We start from the raw sequence: 23,222 nt of genomic DNA on the forward strand, positions 1-23,222 counted from the left end.
TAATGCTACTACTATTCTGTTTAACACGGTTTCAATAATTAGCAATAAAGATATTTTAGACTCTAAACCAAAATCTCTTTAAAAGTAAACTGTTTTGCCATTAACAGCCTTGATTTACAATATTAAGCTTCAGTATGTGATCTAGCAAATAAACATGCGGACATGCCTTTATTTATAGAATTGGCCTTAAAATAGTATATTTAACTAGCTTCATTAGAGCATTATTACTTTTGCACATTTATTATATCATTTTCTATAAAGTTGTTCTCTTCGACTAGTGAACATCATGGGCCGTTTTCATCTTCCCTTTTTCTTCCTCCTGCATGTAATAATTGTGCTATAGACGAATACACATTATCATTCTATTTCTTTCCCGATGAGATTGCATCTAATTTTATTCTACTTTTCTATTATGAGAAATCAATCACACATTAGAAAGTTACGTATAACTAACGGTCACATATTGATATGATTTCTCTTAATAAATAATTAAAAAAAACCAATAAGTCATTGAATAAATACCAGTACTACATGATTAAATAATGTTGAATTTAGTTATAGGTAAATACAGCCAAAGAGATCCATCATCCATCTTTATTAATTAATCACTCAAATAATGTGTAGCTAAGGAGTGGGGAGAACAAAAAGGACCCTAAACACAAAATTGATTCCCAAAACACACACAGCAAATTAAAGCAAGAATATGAAAATACTGGACCTTGACTTACCATATTGTTTTAGTAATATTCCTAAGATGTCGAAATTAGGGCAGAATGTAAGGTGATCCAATTAGAAAAGGTTATGGGAAGTATATATGAAAAAAGATTCTCGAAAGCAGACATACTTGTCTCATGCATATGTTTTACCTTAACCACTTTGCAGCAAAAGAAAATGAAAGCACCAAGATAGAGACTTCAATTTAGATGGCCGATCATCTACGACTTGATTTTTAAAACATTTTTTATGTGACTTTTTTTACACTGACTCACAGGTTGAATTTCTTTTGGGAGTAACAGAATCTTTTCACTTTATGTGAACTCTCATTCTCCAATTATTTGGTTTGGGTATTATTTTCTTCATGCTTAGACATGAGCATAGCCTAAGTACAACATAAATTTTCCACTTAACCTGATCAGGCTGTTGCAGCAAATTTCCACCATATAAAAATGTTCATATGATCGACATATAAATGTTAATGATTTGGTCTAAAACGAATCCATACGCTAATTGTGTATATTTTCATTGTTTTGAACACAAAAATTGGAAAACAATAAAAAATAATAGTGGAAATAGTATATAAGTTATTGTCATTGACGGCTGGCTGAAGCAATTAGATTTTAAACAACAATTTATTTACTGCCGCTTTTCACTTTTTACTAGTTTTTTTAAAATAAACATTCTTTTTTTGGGCCGTTAAGTGAAATTCGAATTAATTAGACCGACAAGGCTGTTTCCTAGTCTAGGCCCATTTATTGAGGTATGAAGCCCAAAATTGATAGGTTCATAAAGAAGAAGAAAAAAGTGCCTCCACGTGGCTAATGTTAAATGGCAAATGGTTTCGCACGTGGCAAACGATTATAGGGTAGTACAACGTGGAATGGCTCTATCGAATCTTGCGTCTGTACACGCAGGCCCAATCACCGAATTTCATATGTTAATTAACGCTTCACATAATATTAACCTATAGTTAATTAAGTTTGTTTTTCAGTATAGATTTGCCTCAAAATAGGAGGCTGCAACATCGTGGTGGAGATGGGGATGAAGCTATTTGGTTTTGATTCAATGGCGCCAACAGGCTTGCTCTACGCAGCATTGATTCTAAACTTCGTGTGTTGCTGCCAGCTTCTCCTCCTCCAACCGCTCGTTGCTGCAGGTTTATTAATTTTTTTTATAATTGGATTAATTAACTAGTCCTTTGATCTGCTTTTAGCTGCATAGCATGCATATCTGATTCAGTTGCTGACTTGTTCTACTTAAAGAACCGATGAGCCTTAATTTCTGCAGTTTATGTTAGAATTAGGTATCTGTGATTGTTCTCTGTTTTCACATTGTTGTAAAGATCTTATTCACAGAATGATTTGATCGTTATGCCTACATTTAGCCACATGAAGTGAGGGGTGTCCTGTATTTGATATCAATAACCAACTAGTTGGATACCAATACCATCAGCTTTCTATGTTTCTGAGTCCAAACCCTGTAATAGTGCCTCATGGTTTTTAGTTTGTGGAAGTAGTCATTCCTGGAAATAAGGATGATCCTTTATAGCTGCGTGACTGTATGTTGGTTGTTGGTTCATGTGAAGTTAGATGAATGAGATTAGAACATGTCCAAATCCCCTCAAATTATTAAGAATGGCACATCATTAACTGTTTCAGCAGTTTGTTAGGAATTAGGTGAATCAAAGACTGCATTTTTCCTTTCATCTTTCATCATCTTCATGCTCTCTTTCTGCTATTCAATACAAATTTAGCATAAATGTATGTTGGGTTCACCTAGAGTTCTATGAAAATGGAAACTGGAACCTTGTTTGCCAATCTTCAAGTTTCCTTCTTTAGGAATAGTATGGTTTTTAACTAGTTTTGGAAATAAGTTGTATGTTGGACTGAGTGCCAAAGTTACTTGCCCTTCAAATACATGAGGATTGGTAAGAAATGGATTACTTGATTGTTCTATGATATTGGTTAAAGTACCTCATACTCTAAGCATATACTTTTTTATTTAATGAGCAGATGACCAAGCAGGTGGTGCTTCTCTCTTTGAGAGAGTTTCACAGAGTATCAAAGTGAAGAAATATAGTGAGGCTCTCAGAGACCTAAATGCTGCTATAGAGGCAGATCCAGCACTTTCAGAAGCTTATTGGCATAGAGCATCCATTCTTCGTCAGCTATGCAGGTCTTTTTAGCATCAATGTTGTCAAATAGCGGCTATAGCGGGGATATTGCGCTATAGCATATCAGTTTTTAATGAAAACGCTATTGCCACACCGATACGTAGCATTTTTCTGTGGCGGCCGCCATACCCGTGGCGGTCGTGGCGCCATAGCGCTACCATATCCCGCAATAGCGGTATTTTAGCCCAATTTTGACTTTTTGGTGCTAATTTTGACTTTTATTGGGCTTTTTATTTTTTAATTTAATTTTGCATAGGCCCAATCAGCCCACCCCAATAATTCTAACCCCAATAATTCTAAACCCTAATTCCACAACCCCAATCTGCCGCTTTTCATCTCTACTCCTTCAGTCTTTCCACAATCTGCCACCCACCGTCGCGCCGCCCCCGCTGCCTGTTGCAGCCTAGCCAGCACCCGCCAGCACCCTCCAGCCCCACTCAGTGACTCAGCCACCGCCCAGCCATACAGCCCCTCCTATTCACAATCTGCACCCTACAGCCCCTCCTATTAACAATCATCCCCACTCAGTGACTCAGCCACCGCCTAGCCACTTGACGCCGCCACCCCCGCGCCGCCGCCGCCGCCACCTATAGCAGCCGAGCTCCTTCCAGCAACAGTCCAGCGACCAGCAGTCAGCTTTCCGACAAGGTATTTTTCTATTTTGGATGATGATGATATTGATGGTGGTAATCATTTGGTTCATGATGACGATGATACACTTGATTGGAACATGGTGTATAAGGCTTCGGGTGTTGGAGAGCCTAGGACATATACTAGGTCAAAGAAGAGGAAAGAATCTTCTACATCTAGTTTAAGTTGTCTTAGAGTTTCTAAGAAAAAAGAACCTATCATACCTAGAAAAGGGAAAGGGAAAAGGAAAAGGCTTGCGCTTGTAGATGAAGAATCGGAAGAGGAAGAATTTGAGGATAGTGTAAGTGGAGATCAAGAGGATGAAGCAATGGAGGATGAAGATGAAATGGATGCCGATGATAGTGATGATGATGAGCTAGAAGACTATGTTGAGCTTGATGATTGATGTCTATTGAGCTTATCATGGTTTTATGTTTTGTTGAACACTTGAACTAAAGACTTTAATTGCTAAACTTTTATATAATTGTTTTCTATTTTATGCTTTATTACATGTTTTTAGAGTTTTTAATGTTATATTTTTATTATTTTCTAATTTTTTGAATTATATATGAATATATAAATATTATTTTATATATTTAATTAATGACCGCTATATCCCGCCATACCGATACGCTATGTCCCTGTGGCATTTTTCGGGCGAACCGCCATGAACCGCTATACTGCTTTGACAACATTGTTTAGCATCTATGCTAAACTCAATAACCGTACTTGTATCTGGGCAGTTGGACAAATTTTTTGTTGTTCTTACTTGGTTTTGCACTTGTAAATTTATTACTAGCTTGAGGATGGCATCTGATTCTCCATTTCTTCTTGGTTACATCTCTCACTTCATACTCCAGAACTTAAATCTGCTTCTTCTCTGAGCATCTACAAAATGAATCTTTAGCCAGGATTTTATTTTTGGTCAGAGTAATTATATTGATTGGCTTTATTTAACCTGATAATTTTATGTGATTGTTAAGGTTTTTATTTACGTTTGCTAGAGTATAGTTAATAACTTCACACACTCCATGTCACTTACTGTTGGATAATTGGACTCAAAGTCATTCTTCATTCTTTTGCATCTGATTGATAAATCATATGATTCAGGAAGTTTTTCGCTGATGTAGATACGAGGAATCAGAGGGAAATTACAAAAGTGTTTTGGAGATGAATCCTGGGAATTCGGCAGCAAAAAAGGAGCTTTCGCAGTTATATCAAGCTCAGAATGCCTTAAATTCAGCTAACGACCTTTTTGATTCAGGAGATTATACCAAAGCATTGGAGTATATTTATAAAGTTGTACTTGTTTTTTCTCCAGAATGCTATAAGGTTTGCCTATTTACTTTGTCCTATATGGACAAAGTACCAATTTTTTTGTTTTTTGTAAAAGTATTAAGTGTAAGTTTCCTGTCACTGTATTTCAGGCTAAAATTCTTAAAGTGAGGCTATTGATAGCAGCTAAAGATTATTCAAAAGCCATATCTGAGACAGGATTCATTCTTAAAGAAGACGAAAATAATTTAGAGGCTTTGCTATTGCGTGGTCGTGCCTACTATTATTTGGCTGATCATGACATAGCCACTAGGTCTGTCGAAAATCTTATAAATTGTGTAGCATTGCATTGCATTTAATTTATTTTGTTTTTTAATTGTTTTGAGTATTTTCTCAGGCATTACCAGAAAGGTCTTCGTTTGGACCCCGAGCATGGTGAGCTGAAGAAGGCGTATTTTGGATTGAAAAACCTCCTAAAAAAGACAAAAAGTGTAATGGCTTGTTCTTTCATGTTGACTTAGGAATCTGCACTATTGCAGCATAACTACGATCAATCTAAATTTGATTCATATACTTGCAGGCAGAAGACAATGCCGGTAAGGGTAAACTCCGCCTAGCAGTGGAGGATTACAAGGCTGCCCTTGCTTTTGACCCAAACCATACTGCACACAATATACACCTTCATCTTGGACTGTGTAAGGTCTACGTGAAGCTTGGTAGGGGGACTGATGCGGTAAAGAGCTGCACAGAAGTACTAGAAATTGATGGAGATCAAGTTGAAGCTCTAGTCCAGGTAATTATCTTCAACCGCTGGGCGTATTGTCCAGAAAATGGAAAGGGGTTTGGGAACGTTAAACTTGAATGTTTTTTGACCTGTGTCTGGTGGAGTAACTCAAGATTTCTACTTTTAAATACTCCCTCCGTCCCAAGATAAGCGACTCGCTTCTTTTTCGCACTCGTTTTGGAAAAATAATATAAAATAGTTGAAGTGGAGAAAAAGTAAAGTAAGAGTAAGAATTATGTAGAGAAAACTCTCCTCTACATAATTCTCTTTCTTACTTTACTTTCTCTCCACTCTAACTATTTTATATCATTTTTCTAAAACGAGGGCAAAAAAAGAAGCGAGTCGCTTATCTTGGGACGGAGGGAGTATATTGATATTATATATTACTTATTTATTTTGTATACATATATGTATGTTCTAATTTCTAACAAATAATTTACAGAGAGGTGAAGCAAAGCTTTTAGTTGAAGATTGGGAAGGAGCTGTGGCTGATTTAAAATCCGCTGCTGAAAAGTCACCTCAGGTTAGATACTTTACTGAGATGCTCTGTTTTCTGCTTGATTTATATCGACACTACTTCCTTCCAGTAAAGGTATCTGCAAAATAAACAAATACGGGTATCTTCGAAATTGTTGGAATAATTGGTTGTTGGCAAGATTAATTTGGAGTTCTATTGAATTCTGGAGATGCTTCTATATGCAGTTCACAATTCATTAAAGCTTTATTATGTGTTTGAGAGACCTCTCCGATCTTGTCCCCAAAGAGATAAGTAGTTGTGATATGTATCTTTGAGATTCATATAAATTCTGTTACTGCATTGAGTTGCATATAAAAACAAAACATTCTAACTATTTCTTCCACTCTAATGATTGCAACTTCGGCAAGAATGGAGGGAATGCTGTTTTAGATTATGTATCTTCTTATAATTTTTGTGAATGACAATATTATAGTTTCATCTAAATAACATATTCATATAAATGACCACCTTTGATAGGATATGAACATCCGTGAAGTGTTGATGAGAGCTGAAAGATCATTGAAGTTGAGCCAACGAAAAGACTGGTACAAAATCCTAGGAGTTTCAAAAACTGCATCAATATCAGAGATTAAGAAGGCCTACAAGAAGCTTGCATTGCAATGGCATCCAGATAAGAATGTCGACAACAGAGAAGAAGCAGAAGCTAAATTTCGTGAAATAGCATCTGCATATGAGGTAATAGCTTCTTTATCTTTTCTGCCACGCCATTCCCCAGATCTGTAGCTGCGTTTCTTGTTATTTCAATGTACCAGATTTTGGATGCCACTGCCAGCCTAGAGGACTGGATTTATAGTATCTTAGTTTAATGATGAAAAAGTCTGCATCCTCATCTACTCTTTATGTTTGTTAATTTGAGTATCTCTGATATTTCATGCTAATCTTTGTGCAACTCTTGCTAGACTGTTATTTTACTGGTGATGTGTGTGCTTTCTCGACAGATTCTGGGCGACGAAGATAAACGTACCAGATTCGACAGAGGAGAAGATATCGATGATAATGGTATGGGAATGGGTGAAGGGGGATTTAATCCATTTGGTGGAGGGGGGCAGCAATTTACGTTCCACTTCGAAGGAGGATTTCATTTCTAAACATTTATCATTGTTTTTTTACCAAGAACAAGAATGACATTGACCGTTGATTTCTTTGGATTATCAATTTTTGACTAAACGCTTGTAGGAGATGTCCATTTTAATTTTATAACTTTAATTATGTACAAATTTAATTGGATGAAAGATGGGAAATTGCTCGAATGCTATGAATTTCTTCCGCATCTGGAGTTTGAGAAGATCCACTAGAGGGAGTCATTAACAGTGCACACAATATGAAAGTATTTTCAGTGGCAGAATATTGGTACTCCCTTCGTTCCATAGTAAAGGATGCATTTCTTAAGAAAATTGTGTTAGGTGAGTTAAGTAATTGGAGAAAAAATTGTGTTAGGTGAGTTAAGTAAATGGAGAATAAAGTGGAAATGAAAAAGGTAGAGAGATGAAAAGAGAATAAAATAAGAGAGAGTAAAGTAGGTGTAGAGACATGTGTTGATTTTTACTAAAAATGTAAATGACTCTATTACTACTATGGAATGTACAAAAATGACTAAATAACTCAATTATTATGGAACGGAGGAAGTGTTATATTGTACGATTGCTAGGTGCTGAAGTCCTTATTTTCAAGTGATCGTTATATTTATAGCCCTAAAATGATTGGCTTGTGAATCTTAATAGATAGATGTGTCCGAAATTTGCTAGTACTATACTCTCTACAAGACACAAAAAAAATGAACTAGTCGAAAAAATCTTTACAAAAAGCCATAAATACAGCAATACCATTGAAAAACTTAATTGTCATGCAATCATGCCAAATCACACGTGCAACAATCATCAACTATCTCTCGGACCTAGTCTTGCCTATCTTGACAATATTACATTTGTTTGTAGCAATGGGGCGCACTAAGACGCGCCACGTTACCAGTTTTATCCTCCTACCCCCACCTGCAATGGGGCGCCCTATGGCGCGCCCTATATGTTATACTATTGTTTTGTTAATTAATTTAAATGTTTTCAAATATGTAATGCAAACTAAATTAAAAAACACAACGATTAACTAAAAACCGGCGAAATTTGCATTCATTAAACAAAAGTTACACGATTCAAGTTGGCTAATCTACGCAATTCCCAACTTCCGGCCCAGCTCATCGATCAACCCCCGGAGATATTCGGCTTCGGCAGGGTCCGTACACTTCTTGAGGGCCTTGTGCGTCTGCAATAACGTCTTCGCCATCGAGGCTGTTGCCAACTGCTCGTACGCGGCAGCCGTCGGGTTCGGGGTCGGGACCGGGATCGGCAATGGGGCGGCGGCGGCGGTCGAGGATGATGTCGCCGCCGCCTTCCCCTTGGCCTTCGCAGCCTTGACGCCTATGGGACGCAGGGAGGACATCGATGTGCCGAAACTCTCAATGTCCTCGTACGTCTGGTTGAGGTCCACCGGACGAGTTCCGCTTTCGCTGCTCGTGTAACCACCAGCTTCGGTGGTCTTCGTCCTCTTTGTCACCCCGGTGTGCAGAATCCCGCCTTGGAACTTCTGCGTGTCCCTCAAGAGCGCCCAGATGGCCCCGTGCTTGAACTCGCCATACAGGGACTGGTACGACAACAGCGCTTTGGAGCGCACGTCGCTCAAGCTCTCGCCGCTCCCCTGCTCCCTCGCGCACTTCTCGTACTCGGACGAGAACAGGTTGATTTGCTTCTTCACCTAGTGGCGGATCCAAGAATTTATATTCGGGGGTGCGAGTCATATGATAAATCATTATATAACATACCAAAAATAAAAACTAATACTAAAAGCAATATATTTTGAAATATACAAATTTTAGAGTCGTACATTTCAAAATACAAAAATAAACTACATTATATCTAATTTATTTTTCGACGAGTCTTCATTTCTTCAAAACAATTCACTATATCATCATCGGATACTTGTAGAAACACATCTTTCTCAATGAAAGTGACCACACAATCGTTCAAAGGTTGATCACCCATTCTATTTCTCAACTTATTCTTCACAAATGTCATTCCAGAAAACACTTTCTCTACACTTGCAATGGCAACCGGAAGAATCAAAATCAACTTGATAAGCAAAACCACACGCGAATAAACCACATCTCTTTTTGTTTCAACAAGCTTCACCAAAAGAGAACTAATATCTCGCAAATTCTGAAAGTCTTCATCACTTCTCATATCTCCAATGAATATATCAAGTTGACACTCAAGGTCCATAAAATCAATGTTTGAAAAATCGGAAGGATTAAAAGTGACAAGTTTGAGTACATTTTCCTTGTCAAAAGAAGAGAAGCCATCTTTAGGATACAATACATTTTCCTTGTCAAAAGAAGAGAAGCCATCACTTCCTCATGTAATGGCACACTAGCATCTGAAGGAGATACAATACCAATTGAATTTGAAGCCGGAGAGCTTGAAGGTGGAGAGCTTGAAAGTGGAGAGCTTGAAGGTAGAGAGCTTGAAGCCGGAGAGCTTGAACTATCATGAGTTTTTCTCCTTTTGGACATAAATTGTCGAAGATCAGATTGTTTTCTCATCATTTTTTATTTTATTTCCTGCACACAATGTCATTACAAAATTTGTCAAAATAAATATTGACCATTCAATTCTAATGTTGTGCATTCACAATAATTATAACTAGACATAAAAAACAACTTATCATAGAAGTCAGAAGATCAAATTTTTAAAATTGAAACGCAATAATTTAGAATCCAAAACAATAATTAAGCTATTTAAAATTAAATACTTGTGCATTTAATACTCTATAATCCCTAAAGTAATACATACTTGAGAATTTCTCATCCACCAATAATTGGAAGCACGGCTGTTTTCAATTCACCCCAATTCCAAGACAACAAGAGAGACTCATAAAGTGTAAAACATTATTCTATTTTGCACAAGCTGCCAAAATCCCTAAATTATTTAATGAACTAAACTTTTACACCTAAATTCCTAATCACTCACCTTTTCAACAAAGAACAAAGTGTATGATGAAAATTGAGGCGGCAAGTCACGGAAGAAGGCAAGAAACCGGAGTTGGAGAGCGGTAGTCGGCAGCGGAAGAAGGCAAAAAGCAGAAGCAGTCGGCGGTTTTCAATTGGGGATGGCAATAGGTTTGTTATTTTTATTGTGTTATGTAAAAAAGGCTTTGAATTAAAATTGAGTTTTACCACTTTTTGATTTATCAAATGTATTTTATTTCTTTTCCAGTATTTATTGGAGGAATAGCTAAATATGGATTAGGGGGACATTAGTTTTTGGAGTAGCCAAATAGGGGGACATTATACATATATTATTAATATAAAATCAGAATTTGTATTTAAATATATAATACGACTAAAATTTTTTTTTTTGGGGTACACTCGTACCCCCTTTGTCCCTACTCCCTCTGCCACTGTCTTCACCTGGTCCCAGTGCTTGCGGAGCTGCTCCCGTTGGCGCTTGTACGCGCTCGGAGGCTTCGCCGCATTGTAGCGCTCGACGATGCGCTCCCAGTACACCACCTGCCTCTGGTTGTTCGCGAATATCAGGTCCTCCGATATGTCCACCCAACACCTCACCAATATGAGGGTTTCTTCCGGCTGGTAGTTCGTACGGCCGGGGGCGTACTCTTCAGAATTTTCCGGAGGTGGCAACTTTTGCGCGCGGTGCCGGGTCCGCTTCTTTTTGGCGGGGGCAGAAGGGGTGGTGCGGCGGCCTCGGCGGTGGCGCTGCGGGAGTTGGCGACGGGTCGGTTTGGTGACGGCTCCATGTCAGACAAACCGTACGATTCCGTGCTGAATTCGGGATCGTACTGCGTGTTGGCGTCGAACGGCTGATATTCGGCGGGTTCTGTACCCGGCCAATGCGCCTCCCCAAACATCGGACTCTTGGGACTTGAATCCACTTCGTAGTAATTATAAAAATGTGAGTTTCGAGAGTGAAATCGTGAAATGAAACGTTACAAATGAAGTTGGGGTAGGGATATTTATACAAAAAATAAAAAACGCGTGCCACCGTCCGCGACCATCGTCCGCCGATCCCGCAATGGGGCGCCCGATGTCGCGGACGATGCATCGGGCGCGGACGTAGGGCGTGGACGATAGCGGGCACCCACAATGTGGGCATTGTCCGCGCCCCAGGACGATGGACGCCATCGAACGTGCCATCGGGCGCCCCATTGCTGGTGCCTTTAGGATTATATTCGATAAAGTAATCTAATTTCTTAACCTTTTAAGCGTTTTGATTTTTAATTAAATTAAGAAAGTAATTAGAATTATGAAAAACAAGAAAAGTACTAGTATAATCATGATTATGATTCCTAGCTTTTCTAAATATATATATTTTTAGCCTTAGAATTCTGATATATTTAAGTATTTAGTGGAGTAAATTTTTTATTATTTTAGAATTAATTTATTTTTTTCCAAATATTTGCTAAAGAGTTATGATGACCTTTATTCATTGTACTACAACAAATTCTATTAAATATATTTTTATATGATAAAACCTTCACCGAAATATCTTTTGAGGATAATATCAACTCTGGCGTACCGAGACATAATTCTTTAAAATAACAATAACTTTTCTTGTATGTTGATCACCGCCATCTTCTATGTTGATCACCGCCACCGAAGATGTCATGATACTAGGTTACGAAAAATCCACACATATTGACAAGACCAAGTAGCATATTATCAAAATCTTGTACACAACGAGAAGTACATATCTCAACACTAGCAACCGTTCACAATGTACTGTCCACATATATCTAGGTTGAGAATATCAATTGCTGACTTCTACAAACTACCGACTGAAAGATCTTGTAATCATAAGTCTACCAATTATTTTACAATGCAGAATAATGATTGTTTATTTCATTATCCATTATTTTTCATGAATTGTATAAATAATAATACTTTACAAACTATATAATAAATAAAATTATTTTCATAAAATAGAAAATTAAGTTTTACAATACAAAACATCATAAAGAGTTAAAAACATGTGTTTCAGTATATACCTTCACATAAGTTCATCATACCATCAAGGTCACAAATGGAAATCACATGCAATTTAGACCTTCCTGTACATAATAACTCTGCATCCTTAAAATCAAAATTTCATATGCAACACATATAGGCTAAGGTCACCACCAAACTTTCCAAAAGTATTATCAAGCATTATAACAAGGTTATCAAGAAAGAACTCACACGTTTGCTCCAATGATTTCAGGATTGGCATAAACATGTGAATAATAGAACCTTTAATCCAAAACAGATACATAGACATGAAAAATCTTTCACAAAATAAGCAAAAAACATGTCGTTAATCTTATAAAAGGTTCAAGTGTTGTGCAGTAAAAGCATAGAGTAGACTAAGACATAATATGATACGAATCCTTGTATGATAAATATAACCCAAGACTTGTTCTTATAAATGATACTCAGATTTTTAAATGATAGATTTAAAATTTTGTAAAAAATAAATGCTAGAAGAAGCCTTGGACAGCAACAAGAAAGGAAATTGCATGTCTAGCTGCTTTAACAGTCAATACACAATTAATAACTACCTCAGTTAAGTCTCTCTCACTCAAGCGTAGAAATTAAAAGAAATTGATACGCTCCTCAACGCTGCAGCATTTAATCGCAACCCATTAATGACTAAACCCAGCTTCCTTTCTTTTATTTATCTTTTGATTTAATTACTCTTAAAAAAGGGGCAAAAATAGATGAACCCTTTTCCGAGTTGATGATCTCGTTGAATTTTCGACTTATTCGGAGCTCTGAGATTTATTAGTGGTGAGAAGGATGATGAACAGCGGGACCAGTAACAATATGGTGTCGTCGTCTGGGAGCAACGCGCCGGGCCCTGCTTTGAAGACCTATTTCAAGACGCCTGAAGGTAAATATAATAAGCTCCACTACGAGAAGACTCATCCCGCCGCTCTACTTCACTATGCCCATGGCAAAACAGTCACTCAGGTATCTATCTCAATTTGTTTTTTCTAGGGCTTAACTTTCCCCATTTTTTTAAATTTCTTGTTTGTTCCAGTTTTGCATCGATTTGAGCGGCAATATTTCGTTGGATTGTTTGTTAATTGTGGTATTCTGCTACATACTTTTTGGAGAGTTGGATTTTGGGTTTTGTCAATCTGGTTCTGATGATTTTCCCGTGATTGCGGTAAAAAGTAGCAAGTCTTTCAATAGGTTATTTGACAATGTACAGGGAGTTAGGGAATTGTGTTTTCTATACCTTCTGGGGTTTTTGAGATGTAATATGACATTCTACAGATATAGTATTTTACTTGGTGTTATTGACTTCATTACTAGTAGTAAGCATTCTATTATATAGGTTTGTGCTTTGTGCAACTGTTACAGCAGCATCTGGAATGTGTTACATTTCCTTAGGAGAGCAGACTTCTGTGGATCATAGTGTAATTTCCTAATTCGTAACCAGGTAACTCTAGCTCATCTCAAGGAGAAGCCAATGCCGGCACTGTCACAATCGTCATCTGCTTTAGGTGTGAGCAGTGGTGTGAGGTCTGCCGCAGCTAGGCTCTTAGGTGGTGGTAATGGGGGCCGGACGCTTAGTTTTGTTGGAGGAAATGGTGGAAGCAAGCCTGTGGGTAGCAGCAGTACCAGAATCGGATCATTAGGGGCCTCAAGCTCTAGTAACGTGGTCGGTAATCCCAACTTTGATGGGAAAGGGACTTACTTGGTGTTCAATGTTGGAGATGCAATTTTTGTGAGCGACTTAAATTCTCAAGATAAGGTACTTATCTTGTATTCTGCACTTAGCCTTTTGTTTTGTTTCATAATTGGATTGATATCAAGAGGTTTTTTTGTGCTGAATAGGACCCCCTAAAGTCTATACATTTTAGTAATTCAAATCCTGTTTGCCACGCATATGATCCTGATGCTAAAGATGGCCATGATTTGCTTATTGGTTTAAACTCGGGAGATGGTATGCTTTTACTCTCAGAATTTTAATTAGAATTAGTATTTAGGTCTTAACAGGCTTTATTCAATATATTATGTTTTTGTTTTTGCAGTTTATTCTGTATCTCTTAGACAACAATTACAAGACGTTGGGAAGAAGCTTGTGGGGGCTCAGCACTATAATAAAGATGGTTCTGTTAATAATAGGCAAGAAATTGACTATTTTCTTTACTTCCCTTTTGTTTTGCTATTGTTATATTTGTGTTTATCTTTCAAGTAATTTCTTGTTCCCATAATTATAAAACTTTGTCTTCTTGATCTATGAAGATTATCACTTTGATCCCTTTTTTAAGTTTACAATTACAAGTCCCTGATTATTTTCTAATCCTTGGTAGTTATTAAAGTGACCAAATTTTTTGAAGCTTGACTCAATCTTTGCAGAAATGTATTGTGATTGTCTGAATCTTTGTAAAACCTGACAATGTGAATGAAGATTTTGTGTGCAGTACTTGGAATATGTCAAAAATAGGAATTCGATAAGAAAAAGGATTAGAAAGGGCCAATTAATCTTATCATTTATACTTGCAAGAAATGTCTATCCAGAGGGAGGTGTTTGGTAAACCAGACATCTGGTTGCATTTTGTTTGTAATGGTTATATGTATTACCATGAGTTACAGAGTTAGTGGTATAATCTGTTTGAACCAATTTCCATTTTCTCAACGAACTCAAGATGCCCATGAAAACTCCTTATTTACTGACTAAAGATCTGTAAATTTGTTGTCTACTTGTCTTCAATTGCTTTATTTTCTTTTAACAGTCGCTGCACTTGTATTGCGTGGATCCCCAATGGTGATGGCTCATTTGTGGTATCTCATGCAGATGGAAATATGTATGTATATGAAAAGGCAAGTTTTGGACTTTATTTTGAATGAATATGAATATATGTAATTTTTTTGTTGCTTTCTTTAAAAATTGATACATCTACATCTCTTTTTTTAGAACAAAGATAGCTCTGGTGATCCTTCGTTTCCTATAATCAAGGATCAGACTCAATTTTCTGTATCACATGCACGTTATAGTAAGGTAGTCATGAGTTTTTATATAATTTTTAATTCAATTATCAAACTGTATTCAATTTCAACCTATTATGTTCATTTCTTATACACCTTCTTTCATAGCATGATGGTTCATACTTATATATACTAGCCCAGGAGAGAATGAGCTAGTACTATTTGTCTTGAACTTGTTAAGGGTTTGAACCAAATATATTTCTGAACATACCAGATTTTGTTCTCAACTACATTGGGAAGATTAGAATGTGAAGATTGAGCAGAATCATAAATTCTTTATCTTGCTAGGTAGTTGGTCTCTAAATGTCTTCATATTTACTACATCTCAACTACATTTGGTCCTTTGTTTTCAGTTTCGTATCTTTGATTCCTTATGCTTGTTATGAGCAATGAACCATGAAGCGCAGATGGATGTCTGTCATGATGTCATTTATATTTTATGAAAGGGCATTATTTTATTGTCTGCATATTTACATTATCATCTTTTCTATACCACATACCTCAGTGGTTATCCACATCTAAATATATATTGACCAGAAAAAGTTCACTAGTAATTATACATATTTTCTGCAGCATACTTTCGTACAATATCCATTTTTTCATTATAAAAGTATTGCTATGATGTTGCATATCATCTGGTGATCAGTGAAACTTCAGCAACTGTAATTGGAACAAGCACTAAGAAACTAACTAATATTGTAAAGTTTCGGTGAAGATTTCGGTCTGCTAACATGATGACTTTTAGCTGATTTTATTCGTGGATGATGTAAGACTCTATAGCTCTAGGCGAACAATCTGTTTATTTCATGTCAATGACAATGTGTATATTCATTTTCTTTTACCACCAATGGAGAGTTATCTTATGGAAGCAATTGCAACCCTTGGACTTGCCACAGTTTTCTTACATATTGACTAATAATTTTTCCTCTTCTTATGCTCTTAGTAAACATCCACAGTCTAAATGGCTTTTATCTAATCTCATTCAATTCTTTGCAGAATCCAGTTGCTAGGTGGCATATATGTCAAGGTCCATTAAATGACATTGCCTTCTCAGCTGATGGTACTTATATAGCAACCATAGGGAGGGATGGTATTGTCATTTTCCATTATCCTTTCTGTGTTTCATGTTGCCCCTGTTTCTCCATCTGTATTTATTTCGATGAGGACAAACTTTGACTACAGGTTACTTGCGAGTCTTTGACTATAAAACCGAACAGCTTATATGTGGTGGAAAAAGCTATTATGGCGCTCTTTTATGTTGTGCTTGGAGGTGTGTTTACTTTCCTCCCCTCTTTTAGAGTTGGAGGTTTGTTTACTTAATTCAATTCAAAAGTTGCAAATTTATTTTTGCTTTCTTCCCCACTATCATAGAAGTCAGTCTCCAGAATTAAATTAGTTTCTGTCTGTGTCATATGAATATTAGCTAATGTCTAGTCAAACAGCATGGATGGAAAATATATTTTGACTGGAGGCGAGGATGACCTCGTGCAAGTTTGGAGTATGGAGGATCGAAAGATTGTAGCATGGGGAGAAGGACACAACTCATGGGTGAGCTTCAATATTGTTGAATAAATTGTTTTGCTTAAGAAGAATTCCTTGATATAATTAACAGGATTATGACACTTGTTTCTGTGGATAATATTAGAAGTTACATGTTTTTCTTTCTATAACAAACTTTGCACCATTTTAGACCAAGTGTTAGTATGTTGCCTGGGTGACAGTTCAAAAATTAACTTCTGGACACTAATATGCTCTACCGCGCATAGAACACATGATGCTACTGAAATAACTCTTTTATAGTGTACCTATTAAGTTTCTCATGTTGCTGTCCGTGAATGATTTATTTCCTGCAACTCTGGCAGGTTAGTGGAGTGGCATTTGATTCACATTGGCTTGCTCCAAATTCAGATGGTGTTGGGGAAAACATAGTCTATCGATTTGGTTCTGTTGGTCAGGTACCAGAATAGTATATATATCTATTTATCAATAATTTTGTTTATATAAAACTGAGTAATGATACTTTATCTTCTGGCCAATCTTAGACTTCAGGTTTATTTTTTTTGTTCAAGACCAAACAAAAATTAACAATTCAATGAAACTGCATACCAAGATTTGATGTTTGAGTAAGAAAAAGAATTAAATAACCATTTGAGTTGGACTAAAAATGAAGTCAAATGTCATGCAGGATACACAATTGCTCTTATGGGATCTAGAAATGGACGAGCTCGTAGTGCCAGTTCGCCGTCCCCCAGGTGGATCTCCGACTTTCAATAACGGAAGCCAGTCATCCCACTGGGACAGCGCCTGCCCTGTGGGAACCTTGCAGTCATCTCCAAGTATGCGAGACGTTCCAAAGCTCTCCCCACTGGTAGCTCATCGTGTCCACACAGAGCCTCTCTCCGGTCTGCTCTTCACACAGGAATCTGTCCTAACAGTTTGCCGGGAGGGCCACATAAAAGTCTGGATGAGGCCAGGCTTTGCCGACACCCAATCAGCCAATTCGGACTCTTTCATGAGCACGGGCCTGAAAGAAAAACCAGCAATAGCTGGGAAGGGAGGCAAACAATGATTCAAGGCTGAGGTGGTGTTGTGCATAAAGCTTTCGCTGCGAGCCGGAAGAAAAGGTGATGCTGGTTTTGCCATTTGCACAGTTTTATTTTAACTGAAATGACAAAGCATATGATAGAAGTCAAGTGCTGTAAGATTTACTGACAAAGAGCAATGTATAGGCAGAGAGGGCTTTGGATGACATTGTTTAGATAGAAAAGCGCAGCCAAGTTTGTAAGTAGGAGAGAGCCATGGAAATAATCCCTTGGAAATTTCTCTCCCCTTTTTTCCCATTTGGTGGTCATTTTGCCACACCATAATGCTGATCAATTAATGTTATTTTTATATATTTTTGCTATATAATGTTTCTCTCCTTTTCATGTCAACAAAGGGAATCATATCTCGATTGCAATAGCTCACTAAATATGCAGTTCTATACAATTGATTTTGACAACTCTTGACCAAGATTAAAGGAAAACAACCAATGAAGAATGAATACCAAAGGTATATAGTAATATTTACAAAGATTTGAGCGCAACTGGGTAGGTAAGTCTACTCATGAATATGATGGCTTCATTGCCATATTTTGGGATCGATTGTATAAATTTGTCAGCTGTGTTGGCCATTTCCATCCACTCTGTTTTGCGGTGCATCACTACTCTCTGAAGCTTGAGCAGCATCCTGTTGGGAAGCCGATCAATTTCTCCGCGTTCTTCTCCATTTGAGTATCTCGATAAGGATGGAAGTGCCACACATAGCACCTCCAAAACCAACAAATGTCGCAAGCAGAACAGATAGAACCGCTTGCACATGAAGCTGTATACACACAGAAAAACCATATTAGCATCATGATAGTCGATGAACAAAAGCAGTAAGAAGAGTCATCTAGTAGTAACATAGTGTGAAATACTACTACTTACCAATGAGTAAAAGATATGCGCGAAAAGAACCACCATTGTAAACTGAATAGTAGCATATATCCAAGCATATCTCCTCCTCACTACCCAAAGAACACGGAGCAGAAGAATGAGTCGAAAAGAAAAGTTCAAACTCATGCATAAGTTTGACTAGTAAAAGGTGTACCCATGGTAGTCGAGGTCATTGATGCGAGAAGACCTAATATACAAGAAAAGGGCAAAGATATAGCAATTGCACTTGATCCCATTTTGTTAACCTGTGTGTGGAAAAATACAGAATCATGACCTACATTTATAAAGAATACGCAAATTAAATACGAGAGAGAGGCAGATCATTTCCCTAGTATGGTAAATTCACTCACCAAAAGTTGCTCCAGGAAACAAAAATATGCAAGCATGCTGACTATCACAAGAACCGGAACATCCTGCCACACCCTATATATGGTTGCAAGAGTTAGTTAACTTGGATTTGAGAGTAAAACGGGACTTTTCACATTATCATTGGAGCTCTTCCAATTAATATACTTGCCTGTATTGAGTTATTTCAGGTGGAAGAGGTCCATGCCCTCGAGTCTGATTGGTTTGGATGCGTAAAAGTGTGACAGATAAGTTTTTGACCTCCTGCTTGCAGATATCACAAGTCTTGTTGCCTTTTATGCTAAACCATTTAATCGCACATTCTTGGTGGGCCAGAGCAAGTTCACCTTTGCAGCTGCATTCCATCTTCAGTGTGTCTGAGCCCTCACCGAGCTCAACAAAGCAGATCCTACAAACAGCTTCTTCTAGAGGGATGTCCTCAGCTTGATCATTCTTCTCATCTGAAAACAGTTGCTAAGATAAGTAGTGAGTTGGAAATCATAAGTCTGAAAACGGTAGGACCAATCCGTAGATAAGCATGGTGGGACAAAATTTGGTCCCAAATGTCAGTCTAACTTAACAAGTAACTTTTCGTCTCATTTTCTATCGAGGCCTTCTCAACAAAGTACATCAAACTGCCCCATAAGAGTTCCCGGATTAAAGTACTTTAAAGACTAATATCAATCGAATTATAGGACTTAGAACTAGAAGAGAAAAAAGAAACAAATGGCTAATTAGCTGGAGATGGAGCAAGTTATTAAGACTTCTGCACGATTTGGTTGTTGGAGTCTTAAACGTATAGACAGTTATCCTCAAGGCAAAGAGCATCTTAGTTTATTCAAATGTCTCGCCACAATTTTGAAGGCGACGTCATATATATACCTGCACCACAAATTGTTCCAACAGGCACAGATGCTGCAGCACTCTGTTCAGTAACACTCGGAGTAGCAGGCACCACGCGATATACACTTCCTAAGTTGTCCATCTGTTTTACACTTCCCTCTTTATATAGAACGGGTACAGATAGTGACCGATGCATTGGTAGCTGGCACCCACCTTTCTGCATAACGATTATATCTGTAAGATCCAGTCAGAAATGAGCAGGAATTGTTATGCATGATGCAATAAGGGGTTGCACAGGGTATGGAAATTGAGAGACTATAAATGAAAAATGACCAATTGCTTATATCTTCACTCACATTTTACAAATGAATAACAAGTCATACCTATCTCAAGCTGAAAAGAGAAGTACTCACCGATAAGTCAGCTGCAACACTGGTAAATCCTCCATGAGCAGACTCCGGATTTGAGTGCAAAATTGGAGAGGTTGGTAGAGATGATGTCCTCTTCATCTTGGGTATAAAAATCTTGGTGAGAGAGAAAGTCCTAGGAATTGATGCCTTTCCCCGCAACTCAGGGGAAACTCCAAGTGCAAACATGGCAGCCTTTTCAATCTCCGAGTTTGTATTCCGAAATTTGAAGCTTAGTCTAGGAAGCAAATTTTTCATGGATGATTTTCCTTTGGTTGAAGGACCTGGAGAACCATTTAGCTTTACTCTACTAGGACTAGGTAATGGCGAAAAGTTTACTCTTTTGGGAGTCGGAACCGGCGAAGGAGGCATGTTTATTGCCACAGACTCAGAGTCCTCCACATATCCCTCAGCTGTTGCATTAGCTGGTATATGCATAATCAAGTCATGCCCTTGATGCGGCTGACTACACACCGGCTCCTCAACTACTATTTCACTCGATTTCCCAACCTAGTAGTAATAAAGATAAACCTTATTAATCTAACCTTTTCAAGTAGCAGTACAAGCTCATGCTACAGTGAATTCAGATTTTAGTTCTCTATCAGATGTGAATTTCTCTAAACAAAGACAAAAACAGGAGTAGTTTTCACCATCCAAAACCAAGAAACAAAACGAACTCAAAATTCAAAGGTAACAAGAGTAAAGATTGTAGCTTTATATCACAAACGAACTCAATATTGTCACAATCAAATAAACATTTGCACAAATAAATGGATACAAATCCCAAACCACGAACATAGTCCCATCACAAAATACATCAATATACAAAATTCTTCAACTCTTGTTTCACGAAATTACCGAATAGTTTCAAGAATTTGAACTCAAAATCAATATAGTACATAAATTTTCAACTTCTCTTGACGAGCTCCAAGAATTGAAATCAAAATTGATATAAAGCTACAATCTTTACAGCGTATCAATAATCCAAGAACAAATCGATGTAAATCCCAGACCAGAAAGAGAGATATACCATTATAATTAGGAGTAGTGAAACGCAATTTATTTGAAGGGAATGATGGGAATAACAAAAGTTAGAAAGATATACCATTGAAATTAGAGTAGGTGATATACTGGCACTCTTTTCGTTTGTAAAGCAGCCCCCTTCACTTTGTTTGTGTAAAGGTTTTTCTTCGGCAGAATCCATGATTGAGCATAAAGTTATTCTTCCCAAGCAATAAGAGAGAGAAAGAGAGGTGGAACAAAAAGTAGTAGTACTACATTTCGTGTTAGTAACTGAAACCTTAATATCTGAGAAGAGACAATTTGTGTTGCTGTTTCTGCCTCTGCCTCTGCCTCTGTCTCTGCCTGCCTCAGTAGAGGTGGGTGCTGCGCATCTGTTTATTTCTACTTATATTTTCCTATTTTTGGATCCTCTATCAAAATTTGACTTTCATGATTTAGTCCTCAATTTGTGACACTATAATTTTATAATATTCCTTCATTAAAACTATGGATCTTTTTCTTGTCACGCGCGAAAAAAGAAACTGAATTTGAGAGTATATAGGAGTAGTAAATAAATTTTGTCAACGTCCCTTTACTGGAGAGTTTGATTTAGTTAGATTTTTCAGATTCAGTTTCAAAATTAGTGCAGTTAGTATCGAAGGGGCAAAATTGCAAGAAATAGGTCACTCATTCTCTTTAAAATGCCTCTAGTAGGAGAATTTCTACGATGAGATATGATTTTACGAAGCAGATGTAAAACAAGATTTAGACATTTAACAATGGTGCTTTTCCAATTTGATTTCAGTCACTGCTTCAAATCTGGATCCCTCTCTTATTTCTAGTCAGCTAAATTAATAATTATATCATATTTTCTTAGTGGTCGATCAATTAAAATGTACTCCCGATAATGGATATTTTCAAAATAGACATTATTGGTCTCGCAATTAACCGATAGGTGATATAATAGAAGCCAACATTTAGGATAATACAAACTAGTTTTAGGCAATATAATTAACCGTGTATTTTATAGTTATTTAATTTTTTATTACTCTCTCCAGTCGTAATTTATAGTTTAAGAAATTATTTGATTTTGTAAAGAAAAATGAAAAAAATGAGTTAGTATGGTGTGAGCCTCATTTTTATGTACGCTCATTTTATAATTGAACATGGTTTTAATGATTTAGTTGAATGGTAGAGACCAATTACTTAGAATGGAAAAAAAGCAAACAGAATTTTAAATAATGAAATCTCCGAAATAGCAAAATGAGAAATTTTTTCACGGGCGGGAGAGAGAGGTACTAACAACTAACAAATGTTATCTCTGACAATAGTAACTTAGCAATAGAAACTTAAGGTTACAAACACTTTTGTCAGTTGCTCATGTATTCTCTCTCTCAACCAATTCGGAATAATAACCATCTTAAGAAAAAATATTCACCAGGAAACGTCGCACATTTTATGATGAGTCGTCTTTTGAAACTTGCAAAGGCCAAGTCATACTATATATTTATTTTGGTTTTCTTTAATAAGAAAATATTTGTAGCAATAATTATGTGGACAATCATCTTACGAATGTGAAACTATCTTGGAGTCAACCGTCTTGTCATAGCCAAGTTAAGCCTTAATCATTTTAATTTGGATCCTTGCAAAGGTCTAATACAAGCCTAATTACTTAAAAAAATCGTGTGTGCTGACTCAAGAGTAGTAAGCACTTAAAGGCAGCTTTAACTCTTGTGCAATCATGAGAGAAACTCAATATTTTTTGAATTATTAAGTTAAGACTAATTGGTTTTGGGGCACTATAAACTACTAGTCTCTTTCAACTCATAATGTTCCCAAAAATGTCATAATAGTAATGTATACTACCATTGACTTGAAGACTAGTGGAAAACATGTTATATACTCCCTCCATTCCAATAAATATGAAACGTTTGTTTTTTGGCACGAGATTTTATATAGTTTTGTTTGTGAGTTAAAGAAGTGAGAGAAAAG

The 23,222-nt window shown here is 37.0% G+C and overlaps 3 protein-coding genes across 5 annotated transcripts; 2 read left to right on the plus strand and 1 right to left on the minus strand.

Moving 5' to 3' along the window:
• The first annotated feature begins 1,688 nt into the window (after positions 1 to 1,688).
• Positions 1,689 to 7,372, plus strand: LOC121798996 (dnaJ protein P58IPK homolog). The gene is made up of 9 exons (XM_042198296.1): positions 1,689 to 1,873; positions 2,730 to 2,892; positions 4,651 to 4,852; positions 4,948 to 5,108; positions 5,193 to 5,286; positions 5,376 to 5,588; positions 6,022 to 6,102; positions 6,574 to 6,792; positions 7,056 to 7,372. Exons 1-9 carry the CDS (start codon positions 1,753 to 1,755, stop codon positions 7,203 to 7,205), a joined length of 1,404 nt encoding a protein of 467 aa, XP_042054230.1. The 5' UTR covers positions 1,689 to 1,752; the 3' UTR covers positions 7,206 to 7,372.
• Positions 7,373 to 12,728: 5,356 nt separating this feature from the next.
• Positions 12,729 to 18,062, plus strand: LOC121798998 (dystrophia myotonica WD repeat-containing protein-like). 2 transcript variants are annotated; one of them, XM_042198298.1, is made up of 11 exons: positions 12,729 to 13,129; positions 13,605 to 13,919; positions 14,003 to 14,111; positions 14,200 to 14,293; positions 14,905 to 14,992; positions 15,087 to 15,170; positions 16,154 to 16,247; positions 16,340 to 16,427; positions 16,600 to 16,705; positions 17,020 to 17,112; positions 17,343 to 18,062. In XM_042198298.1, exons 1-11 carry the CDS (start codon positions 12,956 to 12,958, stop codon positions 17,724 to 17,726), a joined length of 1,629 nt encoding a protein of 542 aa, XP_042054232.1. In that variant the 5' UTR covers positions 12,729 to 12,955; the 3' UTR covers positions 17,727 to 18,062. The 2 variants fall into 2 exon arrangements, with proteins under 2 accessions (XP_042054232.1, XP_042054233.1); XM_042198299.1 differs by lacking the exon at positions 15,087 to 15,170.
• A 109-nt stretch (positions 18,063 to 18,171) lies between these two features.
• Positions 18,172 to 21,673, minus strand: LOC121798999. 2 transcript variants are annotated; one of them, XM_042198300.1, is made up of 8 exons: positions 21,334 to 21,666; positions 20,235 to 20,738; positions 19,861 to 20,038; positions 19,151 to 19,439; positions 18,984 to 19,056; positions 18,788 to 18,878; positions 18,625 to 18,704; positions 18,172 to 18,520 (listed from the first exon to the last, which is right to left on the minus strand). In XM_042198300.1, the coding sequence occupies exons 1-8, from the start codon at positions 21,430 to 21,432 to the stop codon at positions 18,401 to 18,403; spliced, it is 1,434 nt and encodes a 477-aa protein (XP_042054234.1). In that variant the 5' UTR covers positions 21,433 to 21,666; the 3' UTR covers positions 18,172 to 18,400. The 2 variants fall into 2 exon arrangements, 1 of the variants encoding a protein (XP_042054234.1); XR_006050131.1 differs by having other exon boundaries at positions 18,460 to 18,520; positions 18,788 to 18,907; positions 21,334 to 21,673.
• Positions 21,674 to 23,222: the final 1,549 nt, after the last annotated feature.

The sequence above is a fragment of the Salvia splendens genome, chromosome 4 (assembly GCF_004379255.2).
Source record: "Salvia splendens isolate huo1 chromosome 4, SspV2, whole genome shotgun sequence".
NCBI lineage: Eukaryota > Viridiplantae > Streptophyta > Magnoliopsida > Lamiales > Lamiaceae > Salvia > Salvia splendens.

Coding starts and splice junctions, on each gene's coding strand:
- LOC121798999 (XM_042198300.1), bottom strand. CDS start 21,432: ATGGATTCTGCCGAAGAAAAACCTTTACACAAACAAAGTGAAGGGGGC. Junction 18,879..18,983: donor GTTTCCTGGAGCAACTTTTG/GTGAGTGAATTT, acceptor TTCCACACACAG/GTTAACAAAATGGGATCAAG. Junction 18,521..18,624: donor CGCATATCTTTTACTCATTG/GTAAGTAGTAGT, acceptor GTGTGTATACAG/CTTCATGTGCAAGCGGTTCT.
- LOC121798996 (XM_042198296.1), top strand. CDS start 1,753: ATGGGGATGAAGCTATTTGGTTTTGATTCAATGGCGCCAACAGGCTTG. Junction 1,874..2,729: donor CCAACCGCTCGTTGCTGCAG/GTTTATTAATTT, acceptor TTTAATGAGCAG/ATGACCAAGCAGGTGGTGCT. Junction 5,287..5,375: donor TCCTAAAAAAGACAAAAAGT/GTAATGGCTTGT, acceptor ATATACTTGCAG/GCAGAAGACAATGCCGGTAA.
- LOC121798998 (XM_042198298.1), top strand. CDS start 12,956: ATGATGAACAGCGGGACCAGTAACAATATGGTGTCGTCGTCTGGGAGC. Junction 13,130..13,604: donor ATGGCAAAACAGTCACTCAG/GTATCTATCTCA, acceptor ATTCGTAACCAG/GTAACTCTAGCTCATCTCAA. Junction 16,428..16,599: donor CTTTTATGTTGTGCTTGGAG/GTGTGTTTACTT, acceptor CTAGTCAAACAG/CATGGATGGAAAATATATTT.